Consider the following 18,378-nt stretch of genomic DNA (forward strand, 5'->3'; position numbering starts at 1 on the left):
ATGGGCTCAATCTCACAGCCCTGAGATCCTGACCTGAGCTACCTAGGCTCCGGAGCTGAGTGCAAAGCTTTAACCAAGTCTCTTTTTTCCGCAGAACATTCCTCCCCCAGAGCGCTACATGGGGCCAAATGGTTTTAAAAGCCTGGCCCAGGAGGCCACAAGACTGGCAGATAGGTAAGTGGACCGCTGCTTCAGACTATCTCTGCAAGGCCAGACTTGAACAAGACCGTAGGGTATTCAGGACCTAAGCAGCATATCATTACCTCCGGGACCTTTGCAGCCATTTCCTTGCTTTGAAGCCTTTTTTTTTTTTTTTTTTTTAACCTCTTGGCTTTTAGCCTATGTGAGTGGCCACTGGGCATGGTCACTTGGCAAGTGTCTGGGGTGGGAGTGTTTTATTTACTCGGATTTTTCTATGACTCACAGTATGGCTCTGCTGTGTGTCAGATGGGATTTTTCGGGCCCTGTGAAATGAATCAGCCTCTGGAAAAGAACGTTCTGCAGCTTTGAGGGACTCCCAGTCTCCCACATGGAGGCTGGGAACAAGTAGCAACCCGTTGTTTGCTAGCCTGTGGGGGCCAAGACTGCAGAGAGGGAACCTCCTCCCCAAAACCGGCTCTGCAGGGCCCCAGTGGTAACTGGCAGCTCCCTAGTCCTTGCCTGATTGTAAATCCCACCATGGAGAAGAGGTTGGCTCCCAGTAGGGTGGCAGGCTCTGCTAATCCCACATGGAATTCAGTCAGTGAAGGAGGCTGATTTGTGTTTCGTGGAATACACTGCCTCCTGAGTTTGTTTTTGGTTGCTCTGTTGTTTTTTGTTTTTATCACTTTGTAAGCATTTGGGGAACCTTCATGGACAGGCTCTGTTCCCTCTGGTGGTGGACCCAATGTAGGGTTGCAGCAAAAGTGAAGGGGAGGCTGGGTCCTGGACGAAATAAGACCTCGGGGTTTCTCCCGGCACAAAAGAGCTTATAAATGCAATACTTCTTCCCCCTGAGACTGCTCACACCCGTCTCCCTGCCCCACGCCCCACTCCCCCTGGTTACCCTATAGACCAAAAGATCACGAGCTAGGATTTAAGACAAGAGCTCCATCTCCAGAACACCTCCTGCTTCCTGACAGCTCCTCTAATCCGTCCAGTCTGGGTCAATTCTGTTTGGCCTTTCTTGGCAAACCAGTTCCCTGTACTCCTCTCTCTTCCTTCTGACCAAAGACCTAAAGGAAGCCCTTTGCTAAGAAAACTCAAATTCTTTGTTTTGAATCCTTTCAGCCATGTAGGGTCAGCCAGTGACATGGAGCGGCTGGTCAGGGAAACCCAGGACGACCTCAAACAGGCGCTGTCGCTGGCCCACAACGCCCTGCGGGAAGGAGGCAGAGGCAGCCTGGACGGCTCCGCGGTGCAAGGGCTCATGGGAAAGTATGTTTGACGGGTCCTCGCACGCGCCAAGCTAGTCCTCATCTGTCTGCGGAGCACAGGCCATGTCTGAGGGGCACCGTGCTTCCTTTAAAGAAATCAGTCCTGAGGGACGAGAGAACGAGAGTGTTAATCTCGGGGAAGGGACATGTCTTTATGTCTGGAAGAAGAAAAGACTGAGTAACACTTGGGTTTTGACTGAGAGATTGCAATGCTTGGAGAAGTGGTGTTTGGAGGATGTGAGTAAATCCATCTGACGACATGAAGGATGTGGGAAGAATATATTATCAAGACTTGGGAAACTTGGGCTGAATCCTTCAGACCCAACCTGAATACACTTTAAGGCTTATGTTTAGCTTGTGGAGAGGGACACATGTCTGGCACAAAACTTCATTTGGGTTCTTCTGATAACTGCAGCGACATACTTTTTACCCAACAGGATAAATGCTTTTAATAAAAAAAACAAACAAACAAAAAAACAGTTGTTCCTCCAAGTTCTCTTTTTGCCTGCCCTGCAGGTTGGAGAAGGCCAAGTCCCTGGCCCAGCGACTGTCGGGGGAGGCCACTCAAACTGACGTTGAAGCAGATAGGTCTTACCAGCACAGTCTTCGCCTTCTCAATGCTGTGTCTCAGCTGGCAGGAGTCAGTGATCAGTCTTTTCAGGTAAGGGCACGTGGTGATGCGCTGGATGGACAGAAAAAGGGCCACGTGCCTGCTTCTCAGGGCTGGGGGGGGGGTTCTATACTATGGTTCAGTCCTTCAGCTTTTCCTCCACGGGACCCTTTTATGTTAGATTAGGAAGAATATTCTTCTTGTTAACAATTTCCTTGTTCTGAAACTCCATTCTTTGCCTCCGAAAAAGCCTTAGCCCACATCCTAAACCTATTAGTGGATAACAATTTTATATCTCCTCCTTAGTTTTGGGGACTACTGAAACTTGTGGGAAATTATTCAAGCTAAAGCTTGGTATTTACATTTAGGTCCAGACTACAGTACATTTCTATGTACAGCCATTCGGAAGACTTCTGTTCTTCTGAGAAGTTTTACATTGTTTCTGCAGTTCATTTCTTTAACTATTAGAAACTTATTAGATTAAGAAGATGCAGCTTTCTACCCACACAAAAAGCACTCACAGTGATTCCCACAAAAATGTTTCCACACATGTATAAACCAGCATGTAAAATTTTAGAAGAGAGAGAGACGCTTGGGGAAACTACCGTCTGACTATCGATAGGCACATTCTTTCATTTCTATTAGGTTTTATGTTGGGATTGCTGTTTTCAAACAGTGACACCAGCTCCTAAGAAAGCTGGTGTGGTGACTGCTGGGCAGCAAGTCCGACTCCTGCATTTCTTTGCACTTACAGCTAGAAGTGAAGAAGTTCGAACAAAAAACTGGTGCTCTCTCAAGCCTGGTGACTAGGCGTATGGATGAATTCAAGCATGTGCAAAGCAGTCTGGGAAACTGGGAAGAAGAAACCCAGCAGATCTTACAGAATGGAAAGAATGGGAGACAGGTATCCTTTTTTTAATTCACTCACTCCACAAACAGGTAGTGGATGCCTGCCATATGAATGAATATGGCAAGAGGCCATCAGTACACAACCACAGAAAAGTCTCTGGACAGCTCGGTACCACTGCTCGTAGAGGGAGTAACTGAGATGGGGACAGCTTGATCTAATCAGTTCTGGTCCCGCCCACTGAATCCGCCCTCCACCTAGGAATAGGACTCAGGCCTCTGGAGTTCAGTTATGCTCCAGCTTCTTCTATTAGCTTGGCTTTAGGAAGTCTCTAGAGTATAAAATTGTTTGCAAAACTGCACTTGTCCTTGATAGTGGACTAGAGTTTGAGACTGTTCTGTATCCAGGCTGTGCCGTTGGATTACAGAGTTTGCTCCGTCCCAGATTGTGGAGGGCTTTCCGACAGCACCCCTAGACCGTCTGGGGAATCACAGCACTCTGTTGTCGCGAAGAGAAATGTGTCCGAGTCATTCTGCCGGCCCAAATGCTCTTCCTGAATGTGTGTTACGTTTACTCTAATCTTATTCTGTCTGCCTGTTTACAGACATCAGATCAGCTGCTTTCCCGGGCCAACCTTGCTAAAAGCAGGGCCCAAGAAGCACTAAGTATGGGCAATGCCACTTTTTATGAAGTTGAGAACATCCTGAAAAACCTCCGAGGTAAACATTTCATGGTTCAGGTCGCTTAATATGTTAAAGGAATAACCACAACTTTAATTTATTTTGAATCTCTGTGTATCTCTCAAAATGATAGCTACATTGGGATAGTCACAGACATTTAATAAGTATCTTCCTAAAGAAAGAAGTTGTATTAACATTTGATGTAATGGAACGAATTTAGCTCGATGTCAGGAGGCTTGAGTTCTGATGGAACTTGGCTGGGCCGCATGACGGCTCTGAGCGCACTGTGTGACCTTAGGCCAGTCCCAGGCTTTCCAGACCCTAATGTCTTCTTCTTTAAAGAAAGAAGGTTGAGTTAAAGGAGCTCTAAGGTCCTTCACAGATCCAGCTTCCTACTACGACACAGACAGTTTTCCTTTTCTCTGGTGGCCTGGTTGTTTCCAACATAGAGTCAATGTGGTTTCTTTGTGGTGAAGATAGCGGAACTCTCACAGCACCTGCATCCCAGGAAATGTGGGTCTGTGCCTTGCAGAGATTTGGTTACAATTTAGGTTTCTTCACTCAAGAACAAAAAAGAAGCATTTCTAAAGTCTTGGGATTTTCTTACAGGAAGGTCCTCCCTACTACCCATTCTATTCCACCTCCAGCTCTTGACACTGGCAGCTTCGGGTTCAAGGCTCTGGCTTGAAACTTTGGGCTTCAAAGAGTTTACCTATTTCTGATCTACTTTGGGGTCTTAGGTGGAGACCCAGGGCAGGCTGATTGTCAGTTTCTCTAAGCAACAACCTAATCATGGCCCTTTCAGTGCCTTCTTTAAGATGCTTTCTGCTAGATGGCTCAGTTAGCTAAGTGTCTACCTTCAGCTCAGGTCATGATCCCAGGGTGCTGGGATGGAGTCCTGCATCTCCTGCATCAGGCTGTCTGCTCAGTGGGGAGGCTGCTTCTCCCTCTGCCTCTGCAGCTCCCCTTGCTTGTGCTCTAGCTCATGCACTCTCTCTCTCTCTCCGACAAATTAATATATTTGTATATATATATGTATATATATATATATATTAATAAAGGGCAGTAACAGTTAAATCTTCTCACACTCTTGCCCCCAAGCAGTAATAACTCTCTTCCTGGGATTTTTCTTAAAAACTTCAGCCCCATTCAATTTCATTTGTAAATTTCATAAGTCACTTTTCATCTTCATGGCAACTTTTTCTTGTCTTCATTTCAGAGTTTGACCTGCAGGTCGAAGACAGAAAAGCAGAAGCAGAAGAGGCCATGAAGAGACTCTCCTACATCAGCCAGAAGGTTGAAGATGCCAGTGACAAGACCAAGCAAGCAGAGACAGCCCTGGGCGGTGCTGCCACGGACGCCCAGAGGGCAAAGACCGCAGCCAGGGAGGCGCTGGAGATCACTGACAAGATAGAGCAGGTAAAGAGAAATTGAAATACAGGTTGGCACGAGCAGCCACAAACGCAAGGGTCATGTGGGAAAGGAGAGAGCTTCGGGCTCATTTTGACGCCTAGACCTCAGAGTCCCGAGGAGTCCCCGGTCCATGGCAACACCAGAGCCACTTACGTGCCCCCCTTTGTGGGTTGATTCACGAGGCTGTCATGGACTGAGAGCTAGGGCCTTCATTTTCAGCTCCCTTTTTGGACCATACCAAGAGAGGAACCATCCAAGATTGGGTTTTTTTTGTATCAACTCTTGCATGAATTTCCTAGAGCAACTGTAACAAGGGACCACAGAGGAGACAGCTGGAAACAAGAGAAGTTTGTTCTCTCGCAGCTCTGGAGGCTAGAAGTCAGAAACCAAGATGTCAGCAGAGCCACAGCCCCTCCGAGGCTCTTGGATAGAAGCCTTGCCTGCCTCTTCCTAGCTTCTGCTGGTGACGGTCACTCCTTAGTGCTCCTCAGTTTACAGAGGTGTCACTCCAATCTCTGCCTCTGTCATCACAGGGGGGTTTTCTCCCTAGGTATCTCTGACCCCTCTTGTGATGACACTGGTCATTTTGAATTAGGGGATTAGGGGCCCCCTGGGCTCCAGTATAACCTTATCTTAAGTAATTGAATCTGCAACTTCTAATCAGGTCATGTTCTGAGGTCCTGGGGTGTAGGACATCAGCATATCCTTTTGAGGACACCATTCAACCCCATAACAACAATCATCAGTGTTGGAGTCCAGATTATGAAATTCTGGAGTCCTGGTTCCCTTATGTCTATTTTCTATGTCTAAGCATGGCGTATTCATTTTTTTCCCTTCCACTACATGCCAGCACTGTGCTTGTTGCTGGGAATATGAAGATGGGAAAGACCCAGGCCTTCTCTTCAAGGAACACTCCATGTAATGAGGGAGGTAGACTAGATATCCTGCAAACCCCACGTGAAATGCTACGGTACAGGCTGTGCTTCTCAGCTGGGAGAGAGCCTCATAACTCTCATTTAGGCATGACTTCTAAAATGCTTATGCAACTCTGGAAAGCCTGGAGGGAACTCTTTGTATTTGACCTCACTTTTGGACCACATAGTAATTTGCAAGAATAATTTCTAATTTTAAGTCCCTTGAGGGTAGAGACCAATTTCATGTGGCTCTCTTTATATAGCTTCTGGCACAGAGACACCTGCAATTTGATGTTTAGTAACAGCTTATGGGTGTAAAGGTATTGATAAACTTTGTCCTAATTAAAAGAAAAGCCACAGCTGTAGCCCATTCCTTCTCTGCATCTCGAACTCCACTGTCTCTCAAGGATCCTAGTAAAGTTGCTCAAAAGACTGTGGCAGCAAAGAACTATGACAAGAAATGATGTGAATTTCTCACCCTCTGGGTTTTCCCAAATTGTTTTTATGGCATTCACTTTTTGATGAGCGTTGACCTGAGAGGAAATCAGCGTCTCACTGCTGACGCTCCTAGTCTCCACAGACATGCCCCCACTTAATTCGTTGGAAGCAGAGCTTGGGCACGGGTGTGTCTCCGAGTCTGACTCTTGTGCGTCTAAATTATTGCATCGGGGTCTGGCTGCAGCTGTTTATTTTTTCTCTCTTTGTCCCTGGGATGTTTTTGTGCCTCACCCCTCGCTCTCCTCCCATCCCTGGCTCCCTTTCTTTTCCCAGGAGATAGGAAGTCTGAACTTGGAAGCCAATGTGACAGCAGATGGAGCCTTGGCCATGGAGAAGGGACTGGCCACTCTGAAGGGCGAGGTGAGGGATGTGGACGGAGAGCTGGCGAGGAAGGAGCAAGAGTTTGACCTGGATACGGACGCGGTACAGATGGTCAGTTCCCATCGTTCTCACGGGAGATTCTTTTAAACCTGCCAACATGAGAGACACCCTTTCCAGACTGCTTTGTATTTCTTTTTCTTTAGGTAATTACAGAAGCCCAAAGAGTTGACAACAGAGCCAAGAATGCTGGAGCTACGATCCAAGACACCCTCAACTCACTGGACAGCATCCTACACTTGATAAGTATGTGGGCTATCTGTAAGCTTCCAGCTGTGTGCTCCAGGGCTGCCCTGGAAGATGATAGAACTAGCCCCGCTGAGCAGAAACCATAGGGTACCTGCAAGAGTATCAGAAATTTGCTTTATTTCTGGGCCCAGATGCTTCAGGCACACAACTTTACATTTTCTGGACTCGATTTTACCATCTAAAGATGGGTCACTGAGTACCTATTGCCCTTGGAGGTGAAGGTCTGTAGCTCAGAGATCTGGTTGCATTTAGGGAAGGTGCTTTGAAGCACAAAGAGGTTGACCATGTCTTGCCCAGCCCACGGCAGACTGTGGAGGAAGTATTCAAACTTCACAGCTCAAGAGAAGACGGGACAGTCAGACAGGCCTGCTAAGGGTTCTGACCTTGTTCCTGAGAAGCTCGTGGGCGGTTGTGGGCAGAGGAGTAACATCATCGCTGTAGACTGCAGAAAGGCCACGAAGTGGAGGGTGGGAGTGAGTGGAGGAGCCTTGGTTAGGCAAAAGGTGGGGCGAGACCACTTGGGAAAGGTCGGAAGGAATGGAGGAGGCAGGTGACAGAGCCTGAGCCCTGAGGCAGTGGGGTGGGGGGTGGGGGTTGAGGGGAGATTCTTCCACAGCCTGTGAAGCCAAGAGTCACTTGCTGGTTCTGCTGTTTGTCCCCAGCCAGCAGTTATACCTTGATACAACCAGTTGTGGGAACTTGACCTGCCTGGTTAGGAGCCCAGAAGAAATGTAAAGGTGGTAGGTACCTGAGATACTGCAAAATTTTCAGACAAAATAGATTTGATGGCACAGGGAGGCCAGAATTCAGATTTACAGAACCATGGCAAACCCTCATTCAGTCTGTTTTATCAAGCATAGACTTGCAGCAGATAGGGACCAAGGGATTCAATCACAGATCCCAGCAACATTCTGGAAAAGGCTTGGTTCTACCTTTTAGATTCAGTGGAACCACTTTATTTATTTATTTTTAAGATATTTATTTATTTATTTATTTTGAGAGAGAGAGAAAGAGCACAGCATGCAGGAGTGGAGGGCAGAGGGAGAGGTCAGGAACAGACTCCCTGCCAAGCAGGGAGCCCAACACGGAGCTCCATCCCAGGAGCCTGGAATCAGGGTCTAAGTGAAAGACAGACAGATGCTTAAACGACTGAGCCACCGAGGTGCCCCAGTTGAAGAACTTTTTGTTTTTTTTTTTTTTAAGATTTATTTATTTATTTGATAGAGAGAGACACAGCCAGAGAGGGAACACAAGCAGGGTGAGTGGGAGAGGGAGAAGTAGGCTCCCCGCTGAGCAGGGGCAGGGCTTGAACCCAGGACCCTGGGATCATGACCTGAGCTGACAACTGAGCCCCCAGGTGCCACCCAGCTGAAGGACTTCAAAATCCGATTTTTCTGTGGAGTACCGTGCTCACTCACCTCACAGACAGGAGATAATACTGTCTGTTTTGTTAAACTGCTGACTCTGCTTTGTGGTCCAATAAGCCCCAAAGAGTAAAGACCCTCTAAGGGTTAAAAAAACAACAACCAATTCACTTATTTGTGGAGCATAACAAATAGCATGGAGGACAAGGGGAGATGGAGAGGAGAAGGGAGTTGAGGGAAATTGGAAGGGGAGGTGAACCATGAGAGACTATGGACTCTGAAAACGATCTGAGAATTTTGAAGGGGTGGGGGGTGGGAGGTTGGGGGCACCAGGTGGTGGGTATTGTAGAGGGCACGGATTGCATGGAGCACTGGGTGTGGTGCAAAAATAATGAATACTGTTATGCTGAAAAAAATAAAAAAATTAAAAAAAAAAAAAAAAAAAACAACAACAACCAAAAAAATCCCCAACCCCCCAGTGGAGATTTTAGCAGCTTTGTTTCAGTTCTGAAAAAAGTAATGAAGCCAATAGGGCCTTTCAAGAGAAGCTGCAAGTGTGGGGAGTGGTTGGTGGGAATTGTTAAACATTTACCGGCCATCCGGGGCTCTGCCAGGTGTTCTCTGGTGTAATATCACTTACATCTTTGAAAGGTCTTTTGAGATGAGTTTTATTTTTTTATTATTATTTTATCTCACGGAGCCATCCACTGAGGCTCAGAGAGGTTGATCGTGTCCCAGGGATCACATAGTAAACTGTGGAGGTGGGATTCGAAGTGAGATCCTTTCGTGGCCAGTGCTCCTGCCCCTTCTGTGAGCAGCTTGGGCTGCCCCTCCGTGGACATGGTTGTTGTGTTCCCAAACTTCCTCAACTTTCTCGGCATGGCATAGACCCCCGCCTGCTGGAATTCCGCCCTGCTCCTTGGAGAAGGACCAGTGCTCTCCCTTTTTGTTATGCTGCTGTTCTTCCTGTTTGCTCCCTGGAGTCCTGGGCCCGTCACCATGTCGTCACCCCAGACATGATAAAGTCGGGCGGGCCAGTGCAATCACTGCAGCTCAGATGTGGAGGCAACCTGACCTTGAGTTTGAATTGACCAAAGGTCACACAGGCCCTATTCACATCAAACAGGTCTGGCCAGGGGCCCTTCATGCTGACGTTAGTTTTAGATTGTGTGTGGGTGAAACATACCTGTACAAATATGACTGCATTTCATATGGGAAATAAATGAGCATCTAGCCAGATTCCCACGGACTCAGACCAGAATGAAGTCTCGTATCATTTCCAAACAGCTGGAATCTATCCTCCAAGTAGCAAAGCATACCTTGGCCTCTAGAAACCAAAAGCCCAACCAGTCTCTAAAGGTCTTCTAATGGAAAATAGCAAGATATTTCCTAAGGGTAGTTCAGTAAACATAGTTCGGAGTTGGTCTTGATCTCAGGGTGAGCTGTGCTGGGCAGACACCTTGGACGGTGTTCAGTCTCCTGTGACCTTCAGCCTTCATCCTTTCAGAGCATGAACAGTGGGCACCGATGTGAAAGGAGAAATCCAACCTTCCTGTTTCTTAACTATAGAGCTCAGAGGGTTGAACTGGACTGTTCGTAGCTTGTAACTAGCTAGCGCTCTTGGAATATTTTCTGTATTATTCCCAATGCAAAATAAGTCTTTTTTTTTTTTTTTTTTTTTTTTTTTTTTTTAAAGTTTTTTATTTTAAGTAAACGCCACACCACCTGTGGGGCTTGAACTCACAACCCTGAGATCAACAGTCACATGCTCCACCGCCTGAGCTAGGCAGATGCCTGTAGAAAAGTATGGCATACCGTTTCCTCCAGGCCCACCACTTAAGGGTCTAGAGGGCCCACGCGTGTTCTAGGAGATCTAACCACAGCCCTTCTATGTTAACTCCTTTCTCATGCCCTCGAATAGGTCAGCCTGGCAGTGTGGACGAAGAGAAGCTGACCTTACTGGAGCAGAAGCTCTTCCGGGCCAAGGCCCAGATCAACAGCCAGCTGAGGCCCTTGATGGCAGAGCTGGAAGAGAGAGCCCGTCGGCAGCAGGGCCGCCTCCATGTGCTGGAGATGAGCATAGACGGGATTCTCGCCGACGTGAAGAACCTGGAGAATATCAGAGACAGCCTCCCTCCAGGCTGCTACAACACGCAGGCTCTCGAGCAACAGTGAATCTGCTATAGAGACTGCTCGCGGAGGCTCTTGAGATACAGAACTCAAGAGCCACCTCCTGTGGCTGGGGTGGGATGGAGACCATTTGAGCACGTTGAATGGGCATGTTCAGGTCCACTGAACCCGACCCCATCCCCGAGAGCTTGGCCAGATCAACGTCTTCTTTCGCCAGTGTGATACTGCTGGTTTCCGGATGCTGGGCAGTGGGAAGATAGCATTGGGTATGAGACTGGACCCTGAAGGGTGGACTGGATGGAAGGACAAGCCGCACGGCCAGGTGTTTGCCTCAAGAGAGTCTCAGACTGAGTCCTGGAGTACGGACCGGTGCTGCTGGGCTCTAGTCGGCTTATTCTTCAGGTGATGTGACCAGAGGAAAATTTGTTTTAACTTTGCCCACCCATACAATTCTTAATGTCTGAGCAGAGAGTGAAGCCCAGTCACACTGTGGCCAGTAAAATACTGTTGACTTATTAAAGTGTCCAGTGCAAGCTTCTTGTTGGCCAGAGTTCCTCCCACTTACCACCCAGTGTGTCAACATGTGTTCCACTTTCAAGCTGGAAGAAGTGAATAGTGATGGAGTGAGAATCTGTAAAGCTAGTCCATTTGGACCAATGGTGCCTGCTTGGGTCCTGCCACCTTTGAGTTCTTCTGGGACCTGGAAGTGACATCCTTTCTCCGATGATGCCATGACTCGTTAGAGACTACATTTTTATTAAAGCATTTCCGACCAGCTAAACAAACACTGGGAAGGTACTTACTTTTGGGTTTCAAAGTGATAGAGAAATTCAACTTGGGCACTGAAAGAAGTACAATTATCTAGAAGAGTTATTAGTCCTAATTCAATCCCACTTTTCAAACACTAAAAATTGTATGTGTCTATGTGTTTTATTTTCTCTCTCTCCCTATAGCAGAGAATGTTGCTATTCACACTGGAGCTGGGTAGACTCCATCCTCCTTCCATCCATCCTCCCATCCTTCCTTCCTTCCATCCATCCATCCATCCATCCATCCATCCATCCTTCCATCCATCCATCCTTCCATCCTTGCAACATGTATTTATTGAGTACCTGCTGTGTGTCAGGCTGGGGTACAGTGGTGACGTAGTCTCTGCCCTCACAGAGTTGATTTCCTAGTAATGAAGACGAACATTAAAAAAAATAAATTTAAACATACAACTCTTGTTCAATACAAATGATTTTTATTGCAATAACCCCCTGGTTTGCAACCTCATTTCTCAACAGAACATATGTTGCAAGACACTCCCATGGGGGCAGTTGGGATTTGGCAAAGCCGGGACGGCTCTGGGTTGTGCACACTTCTTCTCATTCCGGCTGTCACTCCTCCCCTTGCCACACCTGATTGCAACAGACTGTTGAGTCATGACAATGCCAATGGGAATTGCTGGAAAAACCAGAAATGATTCCATCCCGGGTTGGAAGATGTTGGTGTAGACTCACCTTTGTACTTTCTTGGCTTTTCGTGGATGTGTTTTTGAATAAAGAATAATTCTTAGATGCCTGTGGTCAGTTTCTCATTTGTCAAACTCTAAGGTGGAGGTACCAAAGCAATGGAAACTAAAATGCCGCAGAAACAGCAATGAGTCCTACTAGAGTTCACATTTTCTGAACATCTTGTTTTGCCCTTTCCAACCATTAAAGCCTCTATGAGAGTTAATTGGCTGTCTCCTAAGCATGAAGAAGGATTTATTTCTGGAACAACCTGAACAGGGTGGGGTTTTAATATTTTTGTCTTTTTTTCTTTGGCTATGAAATTAAGGTGAAATCAGTAGTTTGTGGTACATTGTCATGTTTTTTAATAAATAAAAATCTAATAAATTAAGATCCTGAATTGGCCATCTAGCCAAGTGGCTGAGGAAAAGATTCCATTCCTGTCCACATTAACCCCACAAATTCTGAGAGGTCTGATCCCTTTGTTTTACCTTCTCTAGAAGTGAATTTATAATCCTGTCTTGGCATACTAAATCATATATCCTATAAATCTCTCACCGTAATTAACGACTAGTGTCCAGGAAATATATATTTATTAATTAGGTTAGATTAACTGCTATGTTACATAGACCTAAAAATGTACATCACTCAAACACAGTAGACATTTTTCTTGCTCTTGTAATAAATGGGGAAAAGTTTGGTAGGATGACCCTCCACATAGTCATTCCAGAACCCTTCCATTTACAACGTCTGACTTCAAAGGTTGCCCTGGGAAACATTTCCATTCCAATGAGTGAGAAGGGAAAAAGACATAGAAGTGGGAGACACCTGGAAAGTTTTCAGGGGCCAGGCCTGGGAGGGGATGCACGTCACTTTCTTTCACGTTCCATGATCCAGAACCCAGTTTTATGACCACATCTGACTTGCAAGGGGTCTGGGAGATATAGCCTCTTGGTAAGAAGCCATGTCTCAGGGGCAGTTTTACACTTTGAAAGGGGAGAATGCATTAGAATGCGTAACTAGTGATCGGCGTCTGTCTCTGCCAAGTATGAGATTAAGCAGTACATGTTCTAGGGAACTTGGTGTGGGATTCCATTAATTAATACCATGCGATCATAAAGGGATTCTTCAATGGGATAAATTGTTAAGGAGGTAATAGACTGACTTCCCTGACAAATGGGAGATGATTTCTGAAAAGAGATGGGAATTGGAAAGTGACTCATGTGACTCCCTTGGTATAGACATGATTCCCTCATTTCTGAGGACCTGACAAATTATCCCTAAGAAGAGAGAAGGGGTGTGTGGCTGAGAGCCTACTCAGGACTTGGCCTCTGTTGCTGGTCTTGTCCTGACCCTGTCAAGTTAAGGGAGTTGTCCTCCCTGGTTCTCATCCATATTTCTAATTGGTAGTGAAAACTCTCTTGTACTTCTCCCCTGAGAGCTTTCTGATTAATTGTGCTGGTAAGTCATTATGCCTATTATCATCTACTTTGACTCATAGGGATTTCTGTTTGGGGGGAAGGGTAAGGGATGAAACTGCACATAGGCTATGACTTCTTAGCAGATGTATTTCTGATCTTATCCCAGGATGTGGTTTCTTGTCAGTAGTCTTGGGAGGCCAGAGGAAAGGGGAAGACGATACTCAGTAATGTCCAATGTTTGGAATGAGGCTCAAGGACTGGGATATATTTATCATGTCTTCTTTCAATGTTTTTGCAGGGTTATGGGAGCATTGTGGATTCTTGCTGTGGTTCAATTTTGCCACCTGGAAAGTAGAGGTTAGATTTTTTTTTTCTGCTTCCTTTACACTATGGGCTACATGGAGCTTCCTAAGAAACTCCAAGACCTGAAGCTTACTTTTATGGGTCATAAGAAATGTGTATGTACATGAATATTAATTCATAGTTAGTACATATATTTTATAAGTTAATGTAAGTTGGCAAACTAAACCAGTGTTTATGCCCAATTTTAAACAAGTTTTTAACATTACATACTCTCAGGACAAAGGAAAAAAAGTGTTTAGGTTTGTGGCCAATATAGCAAACATAAACACAAGTAATCAATTTACAAGGCATATCAAGCATCATTACGGTGGGCCACCAAACCCAGATGGACACGCACGAAGCTAACTAATTTCCAATCTTAAACAATAACAACAAAATACATAGTAAGAACCAAAATGATTTTTTTTTTTAAAGCACAACTAATCTGACAATCAAGTGACTAAGCCCTAAATGAGGGGTCTACAGGGGAATTGCTATTTTACCATCTGAATCGCGACTGATACTAGCTAACGACAATCACCATTTGGATCTATACCAGCACACAATGCATGTCACAACTACAAATGAGATAAGAACTAATAAAGCAGAACTGAGCAATTAACAAATTATTTTTTTTTTTTGCTTGTTTACACTGTCAAAATGGTGAGTTTAATGATTTTTCTTATTTAGGATCTTTTATACCAAAAGTGAGTTATACAAGTTTAGTTTTTGCAAGTACATTTTTGTTTCATAAAGAATTAATTTCATTAGGGAGCCAAAGCAAATCAATAAGAAACCGAAGATTAGATAGGTTCTAAGACTCAATTTTTTTTTCATTGAAAACTCAGATGCAGTTCACAAGTTTGCGAATTATCCTTCCCTGCCTACAACCCTTGGGTGTGGCTGTATATGCCTTCATATCGCACATGTGGCATCAGATAAGCCAGGCAGAAAATCTGCTCTAAGAACAGTTTTGCAACTGTTGGCTCCCGTCAAGTAAGACTACGAGAAAAAAGGTGACTAATTCTGCAACTCGCAGAGAAGATTCTGGACAAAGACACAAGACTAGTAGCATTGTCTTATTTATTTATGTAATTCAAACATTTTGCTGATAAAACTTTTGTCCATGACTATCCTAGCAACAAAATTTTACTCAAAATATTTCACTATGAAATGGTGTTGCAACTTCAGTGTAGTTTTTATGAATGGAGTGATTTTCATAAAGCAAATCTTACTCTTAAAATGGCAGATTCAGTGACCAAAAGTGATTAAAAAAAAAAAAAAAGCTTCCCCCTCCCCATGCTAATCCATGAGACCATTTGGATCAAACTGAGTTTTGGATCTGGGCTAGACAAGGGAAAGAGAGTAGCTCATTCCTAAGTACCCGGAACAGGCGAATAGGACACCCCAAACTGACACAACCAAGAAAGGCCGTGAAGAATTACGTTCACCCAGCAGCTCTAGGAAGGTGTAGACTGGATGAATCTGACCGAAAGCGTGTGCTCCTTTACCACAGTGCTATTCCTCGGGTGTCCTAATTGCAGGAGCTACAAAATCAGTCCCTGTTTCTATCCTCCCCCATCTCACCTGTCGGCCTTCCTGCAGTAGCCTTGGGAGAGATCCTGAGCTTTTCGTAGTCTATGGATTTAGTTTTGCGTCACTCTTTTGATGAATGGAATATAATAACATGCTTCTCTCTCTTAGTACCCTAAAGTGTGTGTTTATGTCAGTTTGGGAGAGGAGATTGGGTTGTTAAAATACAGTCATGTCTTCCTATAATTCTCTGCCTTTTGCTGCAGTTTGATGACTGAGTCTCACTTTCTACTTAATTGGAACAGCGAGTTCTTCTATTTTTTCTGAGGAGCTGAAGCATGAGACCAGAGAATGCTGGGGAAGGTTCGCCACGGGGAGGTGGGAAGAAGAGCGTCTCTAGAAGCTCTAGCTCTGGGTTTCAGGCACTTCAATAAGAGACTTTCCTCCCCTGTTCCTATGTACATTCAAGGAAAATGAAAGCAAGAAGGACCCAGAGACTGCCTGGGGGAGGGGTTGGTGAATGAGGTACCAGGTAGCAGCACAGAGCTCCCCAGAGGGCCACTCCTCGAGGAGAGTCACTGGCACAAAGGGTTTCCCTCCTGCCTGTTCTTACCTATATCAGACACTTTCTGCAGAACGGGAGAGATGTTTTTCACTGGTAGGCAGGAAATGAGGCTCCTGACCCCTCTTAACATGATCATTGCAGCCCATGCCTTTCTCCCCATCTCGGAGCCATCCTAGCCTTGAGTTGGCCTTTGGAGGAAGAAGGGGGACCCCAAAGGGGAAATCAGGACCTAGAGGGCATCCTCATGGCACCTGGGGCCCTACTTCAGACTCTGAATCTTTCTGGTGCTATCCTTTGCAGGATCACAGCCACAGTGTCTTGCCCTGGACTGAGGGGGCTTCTGACCTCCCCCTAGCAAATGACAAATGGCACAGTTTGGGGAATGGATAATTCTACCCAAAAGGAAATTCACTTTTTCTTGGATTTAAGGAAAGCTATTTTAATACAATCCCTGCGATCCACCAAGGTAAGATCTGCCCCTTTTCATTCCAGACATCCTCTAATGCCCCTGTTCTTTTTCTTCCTGTGCACCGTCCCACCCCACACCAGCCATGCACAGTCAGTCCCACAGGTTCCCTCTCATGGGCTGTGGACTAAAGGGGGCCTGACCACAGAGCCCATAAGAATAATGGGGTGCATCAGACAAAAGATGTTTGGTTTCTCTGTCCTGCTCATGTAGATCCTCATAATAAACCATAGATAAACTTCGCATCCTTGAAAATGTTTTCTTTTCTTGGCTTAGGGCTGTTTTGCCCAAAGACTCTTCTCTTTCTCTCTCTCTTCAGTGTCATCTTGAGCATTTGAGGTCTTTCCTAGCTTCCATAGAGCATCTTTTCTTGGATTCAGAGGGTCACTATTTTGGGATTTCCTCTAAACTGCTGAGATCTCTTGATTTCTGAGCTATAACCTTCCTCCCCATCACATCCCTCGTCCCTCGTCCCTCATCCCTCAAGACTGGCATATGCTATGCCATATAGAGGAGCACCTGGGTGAGACACGATTTAAGAGAAAGATGCCTGGTAAAGGCTGAAAAGAGTAGAAACCACACATTACCTGGTCAGTATCATGGGGAACTGGGGGGACAGAGATCATGTGGTACAAAGTCCTAAGGGTCAGGGAAACAGTATCCTTTTGCCAGGCTCTACATTTGCTATATAAACTTGGACCAGTCATTTAATCCAGCGGATCTCTGCTCCCTCATCTTTTAAAGGAGAATGTTGAATCAACTAATCTCTGAAAGTTTTTTTTTTTTTTTTTTTTTTCATTTAGCTTCCATGGTCCTTAACCAAACTCTGAGACTCAAGAATAGGTTCTTCATTCCCTCCTCTGGAGATTATTTCCAAAATCCAAAAGGAATAATACCTTCCTGGATGCTACCTGAACATGTTGTTCTGTTGCATCCAGTTCCTTTCCCTGGAGGCTATGAAGACTGTCACAGACGTGAAATGGGTACTGAAGAATGGTGTCCCTGATGTCAGGTCTCAGCTCACCCCTCCGGGGCCGTAACTGGTACTAGATTTTGATTAAAGCATCCTATTGCTTCATTCCATGAAGACAACCAAAAGCCCAAGAGCCAGGGACTAGATGAAAGAGAGCACAAGAGCACCCTAACCCTAACCCTAATTTCCTTTTGGCTCTCAAAACAGGGCATGAGCGAGACCTGAACAACTAGAACAGTCTGTCAGAACGTTTTTGCAGGAGCAGCAGAGGAAGGTAAGAAATTAGAAAAAGGATGAAACCATCTAGTGGCTCTTAATGCCCTCTCCCCCATGATCTCTGCTGTGAACCCACTTCCCTGTCAGACATATTTCCTAAGGCAGTGACTGTGGTTCTGGGCTCTGCAGGAGATATGACAGCTCCAGAAACAAGGCCGAGGTACTGCGTCTCAAGAAGAAACTGACCTTGGGCACCACCTGGGTCACTGCAGGAAGAGAAGGTGAGAACCATCAATTCCCTTCAGGGCAACAAGCCTCTCTCTCCTTGGTCATCCTGGACTTGCATCACGACAGAAAATTTTCCCAGCCAAACAGGCAAGAAATAATTCCAGTTAGCAAAGATCTCTAGGGTTGAGTGAATTCCTAGCATATTTTATTTTTGAAATGCCTGCATTAGTAGGATTTGGCCTTGAATAGGTGATTCTTCTCAGAGGCAGGAACGTGGCTAGGTAGGACCTCCAAGGGCTTAGCGGTGACCTGAAGGATTCTTGGGAACGCTGGGCTGGCAGGGAACCCACTCTGCCATCAGTCACAGCCCAAAGGAGGAATCGGACAGATGCCACCTGGATATAGGGATGGACTGGCTCTGTGTGATCACAGGGGCAGGGCATCGGGACAATGGTCTTCTGAAACTAAGGAAATGGACACAAATTCTTCTGAGAAACCCTACTATTCCCAGACCTGCCTCCCAGGTTTTGGAAACTGAAAGCCTCGGTCCTGAGCCTAGTCAGCAGCTGCTGTGTATGGGGGTGTGTGGGGCGTGAGTGGGCAAGTGGGGGGTGTCAGGAAGGTGGAGGTGGCTTGGCCTTCT

General features: G+C 45.8%; 1 protein-coding gene and 1 long non-coding RNA gene across 7 annotated transcripts in view; both read left to right on the top strand.

Annotated features, from left to right (window-relative positions):
- The window catches only part of LAMC2 (laminin subunit gamma 2), a 64,869-nt gene extending 52,811 nt beyond the window's left edge, over positions 1-12,058 (top strand). For all 6 annotated transcript variants that reach the window (XM_047705698.1, XM_047705697.1, XM_047705695.1 and 3 more), the window contains 9 exons: positions 95-174; positions 1,270-1,416; positions 1,932-2,076; positions 2,780-2,929; positions 3,477-3,591; positions 4,772-4,971; positions 6,651-6,809; positions 6,902-7,001; positions 10,290-12,058. In XM_047705698.1, the coding sequence (XP_047561654.1) occupies positions 95-174; positions 1,270-1,416; positions 1,932-2,076; positions 2,780-2,929; positions 3,477-3,591; positions 4,772-4,971; positions 6,651-6,809; positions 6,902-7,001; positions 10,290-10,543 (1,350 nt within the window). In that variant the 3' untranslated portion in view covers positions 10,544-12,058. The remainder of the gene's footprint in view (positions 1-94; positions 175-1,269; positions 1,417-1,931; positions 2,077-2,779; positions 2,930-3,476; positions 3,592-4,771; positions 4,972-6,650; positions 6,810-6,901; positions 7,002-10,289) is intronic.
- Positions 12,059-12,776: 718 nt separating this feature from the next.
- LOC125086396 (uncharacterized) lies at positions 12,777-15,438 on the top strand. The gene is made up of 3 exons (XR_007123171.1): positions 12,777-12,945; positions 13,711-13,769; positions 14,603-15,438. It is a non-coding gene; the product is annotated as an uncharacterized LOC125086396 (long non-coding RNA).
- Positions 15,439-18,378: the final 2,940 nt, after the last annotated feature.

Source organism: Lutra lutra, chromosome 15 (assembly GCF_902655055.1).
Source record: "Lutra lutra chromosome 15, mLutLut1.2, whole genome shotgun sequence".
NCBI lineage: Eukaryota > Metazoa > Chordata > Mammalia > Carnivora > Mustelidae > Lutra > Lutra lutra.